Raw genomic sequence first — 17,071 nt, 5'->3', positions numbered from 1 at the left:
CTCACATACAGAAAAACACACTTTTGCTTTGTTTGTGATACATTAGATTCTAATATTCTGTATGTTTAAAAATTTTCCCAGTTTTAAAACTAAAATTTGTCTATCTTTTTATGTATTAAATATATGACAAAACTGATTTTACAATGTTCCTAAGCTGGGCTACATGGGAAAAGGGTATTTAACATACCTTTGTGTGTGGATGTCTGGAATTACTAACATTTTGCCATTAAAAAGATTGACAAATTTTAGTCGTTCAAAAATTTTCACAATCTTCGAAATTAGTGTTTTCTTACCATTACTGCTGGGTCCATAGGCAAACAAAATGTAGTACATTTGGTTGGTGCCAGAACTTCTTTGTGTTGAAATAGTATTCATGGATGTGAAGGTGCAGCTGAGTACCCCGTTCTGTGTTGATGCGATTACATTAGAAACGTTCCCCTGTTGGATGAAACACTTATTTAAATCCAGACATTTTCAGAGTTTTATACATAGTTTATATTTCAGTATTATTATCATCATCCGTATTAATTCATAATTGTAACCAAATGTCGACTAGAAAAAAATTTCGTTCTGTAAAAAAAAAAAAACCCAGATGTGTATAAAATACTGTTCCTTGATGCTGCTGCCTCAGTAGAAGTATTTGAAAAGCTAAAATTTCAGACTGTAAGCATCTGAAGCCTATATGACTATTTAGGAAGGAAATTTGTGTTTGTATAATTCTTTATTTTATTAATGTTTCTAGGCAAAAAGAAACAAGATTTTAATAGAATGCTTTTCATGCACACTAATAGAAAAATGCCTTACCAGAGGTAGAATTTGTGGAGCTGAGTGTCCTGTTGAGTAGGCATGTTGAACTGACACTGCTCCATTACCGTTTAGACCACAAATATAAATATCATCGTTTCCCTGAAAAATAAATAAATTAAACTTTAAACAGTATAGAAATATTTTATTTTCACTATATTACAATCTATGGCAAACTACAAACAGATATCAGAAACTGACAAAATGTCAGAATTGTTCGTGACAAATATTTGGTTTTCTGCATTCGTTGTGCCTCCCACAATCATCTTTTACCACGTTTACCCAAAAGGGTAATCATTAGCCAAAATTCACATCATCAGACATCCCTAATACAATTTCATTTATTACCTAAATGTTGGTGAAAAACATAAAACATTTGTTCTAAGTTGCAGAAGTTCCCTGCAAACGCCTTGAGACATTTTGGACACTCCCTTTATTTGGTGGTGTAAAAGTGACATGGTGAAAAAAAAGTAAAAGGTTTACAGAATATTAATCAAAATATAGATAAAAGTAATTAGTTATACAATCGTATTCATATCGCACTTTTATTCACATTACCATTTGTTGATCATCTGAGAATCCAAAAGCGACGTATCCATTAGAAGAACCTGTCAATTCATAAGTGAGGGCAGAACCAGAAGACATGGCCGACATGAAGAAGCAGTTAGAAGTGAGTGATGGATCACATCCTGATGGCTGACTGAAGCACACTTTGGTGGTGCCACAGTTTGCGCTGGAAATGCTATTCTGCAAAAATGACAACATAACATGTATACAGTCAGAACTTTACCCAACAGCAACTCCTAATGTATTATACAAAGAATAAACTAAAAACTTTATATTTACGTGTACTTCTTAAAACCTGAATGCCTAAACATGTTGACAGATTTGATGAGTGTAACATGCTGGTGAAGATTCCTCAAAAAAGGTCACACCTCTAACGGTAAATGGACTGAACTTATAGACAAGGTTGCACATACAATTTTTGGTCTGGTTCTCAGGAGAGAACCTAGGGTTGTTGCTTGGTGCTCATACTTTCCTTCACTCATTTAACACATTTATCTAGAGGGGCGTCAGGACATCTAACGTTCCCCTGTTCTGTTTTATGACWCCTATCAGCTGCAACGTCTCAGGACATTATGCCAAATCAGTCCAACAAGTTTTTATTTTATTCTTTTACTCTGCATAAATTTTGTAAACTACCTAAGTGGCCGAGGGGCTGGGTGTATGTCATATAAACATCACAAACTGAACATTTCATGGTTAAATGTCTTTTAGACCAACATGTCCCTCAGATGAACAACTCCTGTTTGGTCTTCTGGATCTTTGGCCTTGGTTAAACCAGCTTTCCACACTCCAGACCAAGCAGCAAATATATCTGTCTTTCACACAGAGCAAAATAGCTTAAAACATACAAATGTTTTATTTTTTAGACTGATTTCTTTTTTAAAAGACTATTTTATTCAAAAAGATAATATTTAGATGGTTTCAGCTCATGTAATAATTTATTCTTCATATTTGATCATTTAAATTACATTTATCCCAGAAAAGCTGTGTCACAGTATGGTCTTAAATATAAATAATGTTTAGCAAATCAAGAACCTTGTTTTTTGATAAAATTGTGAATGAAATTTGTGGATCTTGATGATAAATTAAAATAACCTTTAAAACTCATTCACCTAGAGAACATGACAAGTTGCTTTTATATATATTTTTAAATATATACAATTTTTTGACAGGGGTGTTGTTAAACAGAGAATCATCTTTGTTTTAATAGACTCAGCCTGCGCGCGCAGTGACGTACTCCCATCACAGCAGTTTCTCAGGAGGAGAGAGTTTAGTCCCTCACACAGAGTTGGACAGATCTGTTCGATAACAACATTCTGAACATATATTTAATATAAATTTAGGTTTTACAGACCAAAGTCTCTGGTAGTTCTGGAGCAAAGCGCAGGAGGAGATGTATGGACTGATCGCTGCAACCTCTGCTCGAGTCGAGTCGAGCCGCGCCGCTGCTTTAACCAAACCTGCTCTCACTGAAAGTCTTGCCCTGCTCTGCTCTGATTTGATAAAACGGCTCTGGACTTTGTTTGATTTCTTGAAGGCAGTGTCCGTTAATCCCTATATCAGGGTCCCGCTTCAGTCACACCAGTACGGCTGGATTTTTAAATTTTTTTAAAGAAATCAGGTTGCATTTGCGACCAAAGTGGTCACACTTCTAGAGCCCTGCTAGCTGTTGTTTTGACAGACAATCTCAGGTAAAATTTTAGGTACACAAGTGAGCTTCATGACATTACATCTGATGCGCTTTTTCCTTTTTTTGACCGTGCATGCGCACCTGCGCACCGCTTATGTGCAACTCTGCTTATAGAGCGCTTTATCAAGTCCCTCTGGACCCAAAAGCATTTTACACTTACAGACATTCACCCATTCACACACTGATGATAGTAAACTATATTGTAGCCATAGCTGCCCTGGGGCACACTGACAGAGGTGGGGCTGCCATACATCGGTGCCACCAGACCTTCTGACCAACATCAGTGGCAAGGCGGGTAAAAGTTCTTGCCCAAGGACACAACGAATGAGCTTGACTGTACAGGAGATCAAACTGGCGACCTTCCAGTTCCAGGACCTTGATGGCAAGCTGAGGAGTCTTACTAATTAAGCACTCCTTAGGTTCAGCTGTGTTGAACCAGGGCAGCTCCAAAAACATGCAGGACACCAGCCCTTCAGGACTGACTTTGGACACCAATGGAGTAAAGGAACATGAAAATTGCATACAAATTGCTGTCCCCAGTATTTTAACAGAGGAGAGGAGACAAGAGAAACGAGTGAGGCCAAGCAATTGCCATCACATGTAACTGTTTTTATTATTACATTTTAACAATTTAATAAGAAGTAAATTGCAAAAAAAAAAAAAAAAAGACACAGTAGCTATCTGTTTTGTCTGACAAATAGGATTTTTTTTGGCCTTGTCCCAAATAGATATGCATACTCACTGTAGTTTTAAAGCTGGTGGTTTGGGCAGGTACAGATCCAGAAGAACTGCTACTTGTAAGTGTCAGAACAGGACTTGTCAAGTCAACCCAGAAAGTCTGGAAATTCTTCACAAAGGTTGCACTGCAGAGACAAATATTTTTAGGAAGTGTCTAATACTCACTTGCACATAAAAATTAAAATGTAGAAAGTTTATTTTGGACTCACTGGAATTGAATGGATTTGACGTTCGTTGATGCGTCTGGTTTCCATGTCACCTGGATGCTAGTCTTTTGAGACTTTGATGTGTGCGATACAGCAGAGTTCTTCTCACACAAACAAATACACAAATGTTCACAGTTAGAGTGTATACATACATACAAATAAGTGATTTCCTAAAATGCCAACATACAAAAACATCAAGACATCTTACATAAATTAAACCTTTGAACAAGCATTAAAAAGTAGGAAAACATTTTTTTTCAGTTAAATTCAAAAAATGTATTCATTTCATTAAAAAATAACTATATACACACACACACAATATAAAAAGAAAATACACAAATCAAAATAAAATTAAAAGGTAGCAGAAGAAAAATAAATCTTATAATGTCTGCCCCTTTTATCCACAGAATTTATTCAAACAAAACATAATTTACAAAACAATACTAAATAAAAATAAAAACATAAACTCAAACAACAATTCGTATAGCTTCACATTTTACTTTTCTAATGACATAAGGGAAACATCTTCTCAATGAGAACTCACATTATGAACCGTGCACAACAAAAGCATCAATATATTGTTTGGGCAAAGAAAATTATTTTTAGAGTTTGGTTTTAAAATCATAACCAAAAACATAAATAACCTTACAATATTTTTTTACATAAAAGCAATACTGCACAAAAACATGGTTTGTGAAAACGCAGACCCGATGGTTTAAACTCATGGTTCTTAAACCTACCTTAGAAAATACTAAGATCTCCAAGTTTCATGACAGACATTAAAAACTGTCCTAATGTTGCAAAGTTTTCTTACAGAGGGTTTGAGTTGCTGGACCACAAAGACCAAACACAACAGGCATGTGTCAGAGATGCTGGCTGGAAAAAAAAACAAGATTGAAAAAACAGGACTCTAAGACCAGGTTTTAGAAGGAATAACCAACGTTTATTAACACAAGAAAAGTCTTCAGATCTTACTTGATGGCTGGAAAATGGAATGCAGGAGGATCAACAGGGGAAAGTCGAGGAGAGGACACAAGATGAAACAGCCAGGACAGGAGTGGAACTACACACAACAGCAGTGAGCAGACAGAGACAGGCTGTATACTGTGAGGGTTAATCGGCAAACCAGGAACACCTGGGGAGTGGGAAACGAGGCACAGGTGGAAGAGATGGACTAATGAGGAGGACACGGGCTGGGGAGAAACCATGCGGAGACACAGGAGCACCAACAGGTGAGTGAAGCACAAAGACAAAAACCACAGAATGTGGCAGAAAGTAGGACATTTTATTCTAAAATGACTGTATCTGGAGGAAATAAATTGTCTAGGAGTTAGTAATATTTAGGAGTGATAATTGAGTTGACAACTAGCTACTGGTATCAAGTGATGATAATTATTTTTAGGCTAAATGTTTTATTCACAAGAAGAGGCATGGTATTTTTGCTGCTGCTAACACTTGAGCAGGATGAATAAGAGGCTCATTACAGAAGGTAATTTCTAGAGTTGCCCCAATACAACTTTTTTACTTCCAATACAATAGCAATATTGCTGCCTTGATTATTTATATATTGGCAAGTCACATGAAATGTCATCTCAGTTAAATGTATATACACACACACACACAAATTTGCACAGCTATCCAATTGGGGACATTCCATTGACTTCCATTACATTTCTACAGCCTAACTCTGACCACAAACCCTAAGGCTAACCTCACAGGTACCTACCTGACCCTAAAACTAACCTAAACTCAATTCACACCTTGGTCCTAAACCCAACCCCCAACCCACCAACGGCATTTAAACCAAATGGGGATTCGATTTTTGTCCCCAAATGCATCAGTTGTCCAAAACTGTAGGTTTTTTGTCTTGAAATTGCCCCCAAATTGTCACCAAAGCCAACCCCCCCACCCACACGCACAAGAAAAAAACAAAAGGGTAAAGAATAAATCAAAACGTGATTTCTTTCAAACCTTTATCTTTACATTTTTTAATTCCTTAAATGCTTCACAAATTTACAGCTACAAGAAAAGAGATCCAGATCCTTTTTTTATGAAGGTGAAGAGGCAGAGCTTTCTAACCATATGAACTGTGATTATTTGGTGATAGCTTGTTTGTTGTCTTCCAAATTAGCAAACATAAAATTAATTACAGCCCAGTTGAGCATAATTTTTGACACTCAACCTCGAGTGCTAACAGATCACATGGATTTTACTCCACTCTGGAGATGTCCATGAGGTCATGGTGCTTAGTCAGAACAGGGGGTCTGACCTGTCTGGGTTAGGAGTGTAGTGCTCCATCAAGTGGCGTTCAGGTATCTCAAGGTTTGGTACACAAGGGGGAATAATAGAGTGTGAAGTATACTGACAGATCAGTGTGGCTTTCACAGTAATACTTACACTGTTATGGTGAAGTGGGGACTGAACTACTATGTAAAGGCTTTCTTGTTTACCAACCAGTTGAGGTACTTTAGGTATCTGGAAAGGATGACTCCTGAACACTACTCTAGGGAGGAGTTCTTGCCAGGGAACATATTGGAATCTTTGGAAGAGAAGACCCGGAAAAGGTGGCTGTGGAAAGAGATGTACCTGCTCAAGCTGTCTCCACTGTGACCCAACTCCAGAACCAGCAGCAGATAGTGAATAGGTGAAAGGATAGTTGTAGTGTTGCTATTTGTATTTCTTACCTTCTGTTGTAACTTTAACTATGAGTTTTATTTTTTTAACTGATCTGCTTTTTATTGTAGTCCTTTGGTAATACTAGGTGATTATTTCAGTATCAGAATAAAAGAAGCACCTTATCTAGAGAAATGGACATTCTTAATTATCAGCCATGATGAAAATTTACCATTTTAAGTAAATCTGACCGAATTGTTTGGTGTCTGCCAGAATACTTACTGATTTTTGGTTGCAGCTCAAGAGCTGAGCAGTACTTGTTGACACAACAAAAGAACCAACTGGAGTTGATCCACCTTGTTCTCTAGCCTCTAACAGGAAACCTTCAAATGGTGTGGAACCCTGGAGATTCACTTAAACAAAAACAAACAGAGGAAAATATTAAATCTCTTAGGTATCATACCCTACAGCAATATGTAAAAGCCCAAAGTTGTGGTATATTGGTTCATACATTTAAACAATACCTACTGTAGTGTAGCAGTATGGAAGTTACATACAGTATGTTGATAGGCTGACTGCAGCAGGTAAACTGACCAATCACCAGGAGGGGGCGATATAAATATATAAAATCTTCTTTTTGGTCTTTCTCATAAATCCCTTCATAAACTTCAACTGGTTCAGAACTCTTCAGCTCATATCATCACTAGAACCCCCTCCTACAGCCACATCACCCCTATTCTCTACAAGCTTGTCAAATTTCGAATTGAGTTCAAAATCTTCTGTACACATTTAAAGCCATTCACAATATTTCCCCACCATATCTGTCTGATCTCCTCCATGTTGCCACTTCTTCCCGCTCCCTTAGATCTGCCTCGTCTCTTCACCTCACTGTTCCTCTGGCCTCCTCACCACTATGGGGAACAGAGCCTTCAGCTGCTCTGCTGCCCAGACCCCGGCTCTGGAACTCACTGCCCTCTGAAATAAGGAACTTGGACTCGCTTCCTCTTTTTAAAGCCAGTTTAAAGACTCACCTCCTTCAGGATCGCTTACCACTGCTGATTTTAAGTTTAAGTTTTGTAGTTTGATTTTGTTAGTGTTTTGAAGAAGTATTTTTATGTGCAAACTTTATTCATTTTATGGTAAAGTAGCCTGTCATCTTGTGGTTGCCAGTGCTGTTGTGTGCAGTGAAGCAGCATTCTGGTGCACATTACAAGTAATAAATGTGTTGTGAGTCAATTATCTCCCCTCCTCCATGATGAGTGACTGTCATGAGGATTACCTTTTGTAATGAGGGTTTGTCTTCTCCCCTTACATAACATGATCAGCAGTAGTGGAATGGACAATCATGTCAGTCCAGCCAGATGCCCTGCTGCTTTGTTTTTTCTGGGTTTTATTGTTTCGCATGAGTTTTTTTTTATTTTTTTTTTTATTGGCCTTGTTTTTATTTCTTTTTGGTCCGCTTTTAGTTTTACTGTTTTATCATGAACCTATTTTTTAACCTATTGTATTCTGCTCCGTTTGATCTGAGTTGGCTGGCCTTGACTGGAGCTGGGCCTGTTGGTGCTCGGCTGGGACTGCCTCCATTTTCCATCTTCTGAATTTTTGTAGCCCTCTAGACAGCTCCAATCAGTCTACAAACTCTAAACTGTGTGTGAACTGTGAGGGCTGTTTTGTCCCTATTACATGAATCTATTTCTATGTCCCTTTGTGTGTTGTGGGTGACGGGCCCTTTACTGCTTGAAGAAATTTATAGTTATTACAGATTAGTACTGATGTTAGAAGCCTAACACTAGATTATTAGGGTTTCCTTTTTTAATGTTTGATCTATTATTAATCTATTATGTGTTAATTGATATAGAGTAGTTACATGTCCGAATCATAAACAACACATAAGTGAACCGTTGTGATGACATTAGGTTGAGTTTATTGGATGAATGCCTGTGATTCAGCAGTAGGTCAGTAGGGGGCGAACTCAGGCATTGAAGAATCATGTATAAAAAGATGTACTTCCTGGCTTTTGGCCAGTGTGGTTTTCCTTGTCAGCCCGGTGACAAATAAACCTCACTCAGGTTCCAGAATTCTGGTGTTGTATGATTTTCATTCCTACAACAAATCATTTTATTTAACAATGGTGTTTTCATCTTGACTTCAGTCGTATTGAACACGTATTTTTCTGACATCCTTGTGCTGTGAATTTATTTGTTTTTAACCACCAGTGTGTCTGGTTTAGCTGACTGTTAGCTGACTGACCACTAAGAAGCCTCAGCCTTGTTTTTACTTTATTTAACTTTTTTTTCTTTCCATTCGAATAATGGCCTCTTATTGTTTGTATTTTAACTGGACTTTATCTAAGACTTTAATAAATGTCATATTATATTGTGGAACACCCTCTCTTGCTTTTGTATATTGAGCCTATAAGTGTCTGAGCGTTTTAATTATTCCTGGTGTGATAGTACTGAGGTGGCATTGTCTAAACCTAAAAACTTATAAAACAAAAATATCTATAAATTTCTAACACCAGAAAACAGGCACACCAGGAAAGCAACAATAATTTGTCAACAACAGGACTTTACAAGGTGAAAATTAATTACACATTTTGGTTTGTGAAGGAAAGTATGTTTATTTATTAGGAAAAGGTTCATCCAAATGGAAATTACTCTGTCTACATCGTGTTTTAATCTCAATAAAATACCAATTTGCATTAATCCGAGTCATCACTTTGTTGATCATTTTAATAAAAAGCCTCTTCGTTGTAGTGTCATTTATGATGATTTCTAATTTTGTTCAACACAGCAAGGTTAAAATGACAAAGTTCAAACCTCGACCCACTGATGGAATTTCATTGTTACACTTCTAGGAATTAGAAGAAAGGGGATTTTTACATTTCACTGCACAAATTTCATACATCACTCCATAATGTGTGAGGAAAAAAAAAAAAGAACTCCACAATTTGTATGCCTCAAAATACAAGTAGGTGGACAAACTGGATCATTATGAGAAGGGGTTAGGTAAAGAAAAACGTTGCTGCAATAGCAACAAGAGAGGGGTGTTGTAAACTGATAGGTTTGCTGAACAATCTGAAACTTGTCTGTCAGAGCAGCTTTAAGTTTAGCAACTGAGCTAATTCCAGCTCATTAATGTTGCTTTATAATGTAGCAATGCTGATTAATGCAGTTCCCATAAATAAATTAATAAATGTAATGATTTTTATACTTGAACAAAACATTTTAACTTTGAATGTTTGAACTGTTGAACTTTGAAATGTTTGAACAACTTTGAACTTATCCTACAGTAATCTGGAAACAACTTTAATAACTAAATCAATTCTCAGATATGAAGCAAAATCGGGAAGACACAAATCTAACCACGGTTGTACAAACTGTGACTTGAAATTTTCCACTGCCACACTGGACACGGTCTACTAATATAAGCCAATGACATCGGATGTGTTGAAACTTAGGCTTTGTTTAGCTTGTCACCCAAAATGTAAACAGAAGACAGCAAAATTCCTACAACCAAAGAAAACACAAAAAGTAAGAGATATCCACAAAGTAGAAGGAAAAACATGTAAATTTGTTGAAACTGGTAAGTTATTTTTTATACAAATGATGTAAATTTAAAATTGAATAGTTTCAAGAGATAAGGGCAGGGCTCTAAAGGTCTGAAGGCCCTGTCACACTTAAGTTTTGGACAACTTATGCCAACTTAAAAAAAAGACTAAATAATTACGACTAAAGTTATATTTTTGATCAATTTGTTAGCATTACAGTATGTACACTCTTAAAAAGGACTTCCAGTTGATTTTGTAAATTCCATCTTTGATGTAGATGTCTCCAAAATTTTCATACGTTTTCTAAAATATTTTAGTGTGACAGGGGCTTGAGTTTGGCTTTCTCTAAAAACCACTAAATAGCGTCATCACTTGATTTGCATATTTGCAAATATTATCTAAGCTGTGGGATATATATATATACTGTATATATCAATGCTGAAGAGAAAAAAGTGCATGAAAACAATATGTTTACTACAAATCAACAAATAATCTCATGACTTTAAAACTTTGTTTAGATCCAGATTACATAAATCAGTTTGGTGAGAACATTAAACTGAAATAACAGCCAGTTATATTTCACAGAAGCTCACAAGAAGTGACCAAAACGAGGAGTAAAATGCAGGCGAATTCAGGGATTTATTTTAATGAGACCTTTTCAGAAAACAAACATTACAGTAAAAATTACATCCTGTGGGCCAGGGTGGGAACAGCAGTCTCCTCTAGGCTGGTAGTAGCTGAGAGTACTTAATATAAGAGGTAACATCATGTGAGGTCTGTGTTTTAAATTTTGACATGCAAACCCTGTTTTAAAAATAGCCGGGTTATTCCTTTATTTAACATTGCTCTGAGACTCCAGCTGCTCGAGTCGTTTGCATGTGATATTCAATAAGAAAATGTTTTAATGGAAACTTCAATTATTTCTTGTAAAACAAAACCTGGGATCACAAGACACAATAAAACATTTACATTCAAGCAGACAGACATAAATATTCTTTAAACAAAAAGTGTCCTTTCTAAGGCGTCAGCCTTTAAAATAAACACATACTGTAAAAGTGTGTTCCAGCAGGTTGGGTTGTGATATAAGCATGGATTACTTCCTGTAGGTTAGATCTAGCCCACACTCATATATGTCAAGTTGTATAGATTGTTTATAAATTATACAGATTTTTCCCCATTTTGCAGGTATTTGGACATACTGTATAGGGCAATCTCATGGATTTTTCAAATCTCAGATTTTTTGAAAACAACAGCTTGAAATTTATTTTACGTCTCAGAGGCTGTTAGTTGTAAACACTCGCCCCATCATCTCCCGCTCTGCTGCTGAAAAAAAGCTCCCCTCTCCCTGCTCCAGTGCTGCAGGTGCTGTTATCTCCACCCCACATTCTGCCTGTTCCCGCGGCTTACGATCCGCTTTCAAACCCCTCCCACGCTTGTAGTACTAAAGATTTTTTGACAAAAATGACAGATTTTTGAGAGTCAAGGTACAGCTAAACATCGAAGGGCTTAACATGTGTTCACACTGGCTAAAGTTTAGCTATCTGCTTTAACAGGAAAATGTTTTTTTCTAGAACAGAGTTTTATCTGCTGCCTAATCCTAAAGTCAGAAACAAGCAAACACAAAAAATAAAATACCAAAGATAGATATAATTTTTTTAGTACATTTCCTGTAGACAAAATTGTTTTTATGTCAGGTGGAGAGATTTCACCCTGATCAAAGCAGGAGAAAGAACACAAACACAAGGTGCTGCATTTAGTCTCTAGTTTATTGTCAGAATCAAAGTTCCTGCATAGATCAACAGTTACACATCATCCACACTTTATCATCATGTTAAATCTGAGTCAAGCTGCCCCCTAGTCACAGGAACATTTTGTCCATCCATCCATTTTCTGTACACACTTCTTTCTTTTCAGGGTTGTGTGGGTCACTGGTGCCCATATCCAGCAGTCACAGTGCGAGGGGCGGGGTACACCCTGGACAGGTCGCAAGTCCATCACAGGGCCACACATAGAGACAAACGAGACAAACAACCATTCACTCTCTCACCTAGGGACAATTTAGAGTTATCAACTAACCTAACAGTCATGTTTTTGGTCTGTGGGAGGAAGCCCAGAGAGAACCCACGCATGCACGGACAGAACATGCAAACTCTACCCAGAAAGGTCCCCAGACTGGGATTTGAACCAGTGACCTTCTTGCTAAGAGGCATCAGCTCTACCAACTGAGCCACCATGCCGCCTTAAAGTTGCATTAGGCGGGTTTTGAACCCTGATCTCCCACATGAAAGTCCATGACATACACCATTAAACCAATGGTGTTGTCATTTTGTCCATGTTTAGTAATTTAAAGTTTTAGTCAGGGTCAACTCTGAGTTTCTATCTGGTTCTCTTTTTTCCTGTCTGTGAAGGTCGACTTCCCTTCAACTTCCCCTTGTTTCTTATAGAATCTATGTGTGTTTGTTTAGATTGTTTGTCCTTTTTTTTTTTTCATCTTTTGCACTCAATGTGCTGCATAAACAAGACAACTCTTGCTGAGGAAAATGCCATAAGTACAATATATTAATATTTAAAGTATTTAACATGGTGGACTTAAGGGCTGGTATCATTTAGTTTGTGTGAGTACAGCTTTTTGAGGGGGAGTAAAAACGTTTATTTTCATTTTCCTTTTAAGGCTTTTCAGACTTTAGATGCCATCCCCAGACACAATCCATCAAACATGCCTTCATTACTCAGTGACATACCTTTGACTTCACCTCCAAGTGCGTAGCTGTTTTGATCCGTAGTAACTGTGTAAGGTGCCGATCCTGTCTGCGAGTTCAGCCCATGTGACGGCTGCAGGTTAGAGCAACTGCCTGTAACAAGACCTGACGCGTAGCCCCAAACTCCTGGGACAACTAATATCAGCAGAAACAGTTGAAGCTCCATTGAAGACAAAAAAAAAATTTTTCAAACTGATGCCGCTCAGAGTTGGTGAACACTGGAGATGATGGGGAGCCTCTGCTCAGCTGAATAAAAGCTTCATATTGCCACTCCTCTTTTTTTTTTTTTTTTTGCTTAGCAACAAACAAAGGAGGTGCCCTTGTTGTAATGAGAGATGAGCAGGTGACTGACACTTGCTGAGTCAATTCCACTTCATGTAAAAACAACTTAGAGCTGAGAGGAAATTCCGGAGTTGGAATGCATGTGTATGAGAAGACAGTTAACGAGAGTAGAAGAAGAACCAACGCTTAAATAAATGGGTGATCAAATCCATGTCACGTTTATTTTTCAAAACTTATATTTACTGATGGCTATCGTTTTATGGATTATTTATAAAACAGGGAAATAATGAATACCAACAAACAATGAGATACTGAGAAAACAGTTTATTTAAAATGCTGATTCATCTCTTTCTTTGTGTGCTGTGAAAAAGCAGAAATGTGTCCATATTTGGGTTTGGTATTATTGAGTTCATAAAAACTGAAAACCATCCTCTTTGTTTGAATTTCTTTGTGTAAAAGAGTTAGATAAAAAATAATATATGTTTAAAATATAAATACTGCCTGATTTTACCCTAGTAAACTGTTTTATTGAAGAAAAGCCTCTTCATTGTACATTTGTGATGATTTACATATTAATTCAACAACACCTCTACGGAAGACCGAAACTATGGGATAAATCTTGTACCAGCAGGAATTGAATTTGAATAGCTCAGATTGAATCTGAATGTGCATAATTTGAAATTAATGCATTGGTTTGAAAATAAATTTCACTAAATTCAAACTGAATTTAATGATTTGAAACTGAATTGAAAGTTTTGAATTTGAATTAATTTGCCTTGAAACTGTATTTTGGTTTATTAAAAATTCAGTTTGACTACTTTCACTTTCAGTTCCAAAATTCAGATTTTTGTTTCACACATCCTGGTCCTTGAGAAAGCCAGCCAGAGTAATCAAACACAGATCCACAGATTTATGTTTCACTTTGGTGAAGCTTCCCTTCTGTATGTAACAGAATTGATGCAATCCACCATTTTAAGTTTCACAAGGAATATGTTGGATTTATCAACACCTGCTCAAGAAAGGCTACACAGTTTAACTCGATGGGGATACTCGTGCACCAGAGGGGAGAACCTGGCATCTGCCTCATCATGGGGTTAGACATCCAACTAAACAAAAACTGCAAGTTGTCTTCAACTGCGGAGCAAGCATTCAAGGAACAGTGCCGAACCAACAACTTCTGTAGGGACCAGACCTTACAAGCTCTCTGGCTGGCATCCTCATGAGGTTCTGTCAAGAGCCGGTGGCGATCATAGCTGATGTTGAGGCCATGTTCCAACAAGTCAGAGTCCACAGTGAGGACACAGACTTCCTTCGGTTTCTTTGGTGGCCTGAGGGAAACTACAATCTAGATCTTGTTTAGCACAAAATGTTGGTGCACCTTTTTTGGTGCTACGTCCTCACTAAGTGTTGCTACCTACACACTTCAAAGATGCGCTACAGATTTTACTGAAGGGTTTTCTCATGAAACAGTCAAGAAAAACTTTTTTGTATATGACTGTCTTAAGTCGATTTCTGATGAAGAAACAGCCATCTTGCTGTGTGCCGAGTTAAGAAGTATGTTAGGAAAAGGAGGATTTCGACTAACCAAATGGTCGAGTAACAGCAGGAAGGTGCTCAGTCCCATTCCAGAAGAGGAAAAGGCACCAGGATTTAAAAATCTGGATTTGGACCTAGACCATCTTCCGATGGAAAGGACTTTGGTCCAGTGGTGCACCAAATCAGATCAGTTCAGGTTCAAGATCAACCCCAAAGATCGACCACACACTAGGAGAGGTCTGCTTTCCTTGGTCAGCTCCATTTTTGACCCTTTGGGATTTCTTGCTCCAGTAATACTTCTAGCAAAAAGAATTCTACAGGAATTATTTTGGCACAAGTATGGCTGGGACGAAGAGCTACCAAACAACATTGTAAAAAATCTAGAAGAGCTGGAGTTCAAGTTTGTCTCAGCTTGAGAAGTTTGAAATCGATTGATGTATTAATTCGAAGCAGCTTAAGTGCCAGTCTACGCACAGCTTCGCCACTTTGCTGATGCGAGCGAAGATGCTTATGGAACAGCAAGCTACCTGCTGCTGCGAACTGAAACTGGTGAAACTCAATGCAACTTGATCATGGCTAAGACGAGGGTCGCACCTTTAAAGTCACCTACCATTCCAAGAATGGAATTGACAGCTGCCACAGTTGCAACAAAGATGGACACACTGCTAAGAAAGGAGCTGGAGCTGAAGCTCGCTAAATCGGTCTTTTGGACTGACAGCACTGCTATGCTGAAGTACCTTAACAGCAAAGGCACAAGATTCAAAACTTTTGTCTCAAACAGGATCTCAGCCATCCTGGAATGCTCTAAGATGTTTCAATGGAGATACATCAACACCCATCTGAACCCAGCTGATTATGTCTTGAGAGGACAAACTGTGGAGGAGTTTTTGCAGAACAAGATTTGGTTATCTGGACCCAGTTTCTTACTTTGTTCACACGACCAATGGCTCAAAAATCCAGACCCTGGGATGCTGGATAACAATGACCCAGAGATCAAAAGAACGACTCAAGTGCACATCATTCATGCACAAGAATCAAAGGACGTCCTGGATCTGTTGATGAGCCATTATTCTTCTTGGACAAAGCTGAAACGTGCTGCGGCTTGGTTCTTAAAACTGAAAAGGTTGCTAAAGGATCTTAAAGATAGGAGGAAGGAGTTGAAAGCTTCTGGTGATGAAAAGGATATGGCCAGGTTCAAGAAGACCTTCAAAGGAAGGAATCTGACATGTGATGACTTGGTTGAGGCAGAAACAGAGATCATTAAGTATTGTCAAAGGCAAAGTTTCAAAGAAGATTTGGCTATGCTGCAAGAACATCGGAGGGTAAAGAAAAGTAGCTCACTCTTTAAGCTAAATCCAGTGCTAAAAGAGGGAGTCATGAGAGTTGGTGGGAGACTGATGATGAGTCTTAGCAGCAAGTTATCCTACCTAAGGACTCATACGTCACAAAGCTCGTGTTGAGCCACATTCACAAGAAGTGATTCCGTCCTGCTCATGCAGGACTGTAGCTTTCCAAAGTCATCTCACTTTCCCGGATCCGATGCTCAGAGTCCACGGGAAAAGCAAACAAAGATTGATATTTCCTCCCGAAAATGCGTATAAAAGTCATGTGTAATTCGCCTATATCTCCGCGGGGGAACAATACAGAGACTCCATTCAAGTATCCGCTTGTAGGGAAGAACCAGAGCTTTAAAACTCGACCAGCCACGCTGGGATCCGATGCTCCTAGCCCGGGAAGGGGCCTAAAACCACCCCGGCGGGAGGTCTGACGGTGCGTATTTTGGAGGTTTTTTGCTTATATCTCCGCGGGGGCACGTCGCAGGGACTTCATTCAACTTTCACCTTGTAGAGCAGAACCAGAGCCTTCAAACAAGACCAACCAATCTGGGATCCGATGCTTAGAGCCGGCGCTAGAGGCTCTGAAGCAAGGTCTCGCTTCGCGGGCACCTGGGAACCAGCTGACGGGTGACCAGTCGCCCACGAGCAACTGGTTGGGCACCCCTGGTCTAAACAGTTTGTTGTGTCCAGGTGTTCCCTTCTTTTGATAATTTTCAACTTCCTCCTCAGGATTACTCAGGTGAATGTTCTACATGATCTGAACCTGTCTCTTACCTTCCCTGGAGTTAGCAGACAAAAAATGATTTTGTCTCCAGTAGTCCTGGACATTTGATTTTGACCTCACCCGGACAGAGCGGGTCTGCAATGCCACCACCACCTCCTCCTCCTCTTCACGGAAAAAAACTGAAAGGTCATCTACCTACAGATGTAAATTAGCTTGTATAATCTTGTGCAGTGCCACTCTACTCTGAATATTTTACTGTATAATA

General features: G+C 38.4%; 1 protein-coding gene and 1 long non-coding RNA gene across 2 annotated transcripts in view; one reads left to right on the top strand and one right to left on the bottom strand.

Moving 5' to 3' along the window:
* zgc:163022 (putative ferric-chelate reductase 1) overlaps positions 1-13,198 on the bottom strand; it is a 24,466-nt gene extending 11,268 nt beyond the window's left edge. The window contains exons 1-7 of the mRNA XM_014030269.1: positions 12,910-13,198; positions 6,901-7,031; positions 4,009-4,106; positions 3,804-3,924; positions 1,363-1,551; positions 805-906; positions 294-438 (exon numbers count right to left, since the gene is read on the bottom strand). Coding sequence (XP_013885723.1) covers positions 294-438; positions 805-906; positions 1,363-1,551; positions 3,804-3,924; positions 4,009-4,106; positions 6,901-7,031; positions 12,910-13,093 — 970 coding nt within the window. The 5' untranslated portion in view covers positions 13,094-13,198. The remainder of the gene's footprint in view (positions 1-293; positions 439-804; positions 907-1,362; positions 1,552-3,803; positions 3,925-4,008; positions 4,107-6,900; positions 7,032-12,909) is intronic.
* LOC106533830 (uncharacterized) lies at positions 4,747-8,376 on the top strand. The gene is made up of 2 exons (XR_001312293.1): positions 4,747-5,237; positions 7,484-8,376. It is a non-coding gene; the product is annotated as an uncharacterized LOC106533830 (long non-coding RNA).
* Positions 13,199-17,071: the final 3,873 nt, after the last annotated feature.

Source organism: Austrofundulus limnaeus, unplaced genomic scaffold, assembly GCF_001266775.1.
Source record: "Austrofundulus limnaeus strain Quisiro unplaced genomic scaffold, Austrofundulus_limnaeus-1.0 Scaffold1032, whole genome shotgun sequence".
In the NCBI taxonomy this organism is placed as follows: Eukaryota; Metazoa; Chordata; class Actinopteri; order Cyprinodontiformes; family Rivulidae; genus Austrofundulus; species Austrofundulus limnaeus.
This window is presented reverse-complemented; position numbering and strand designations above follow the sequence as displayed.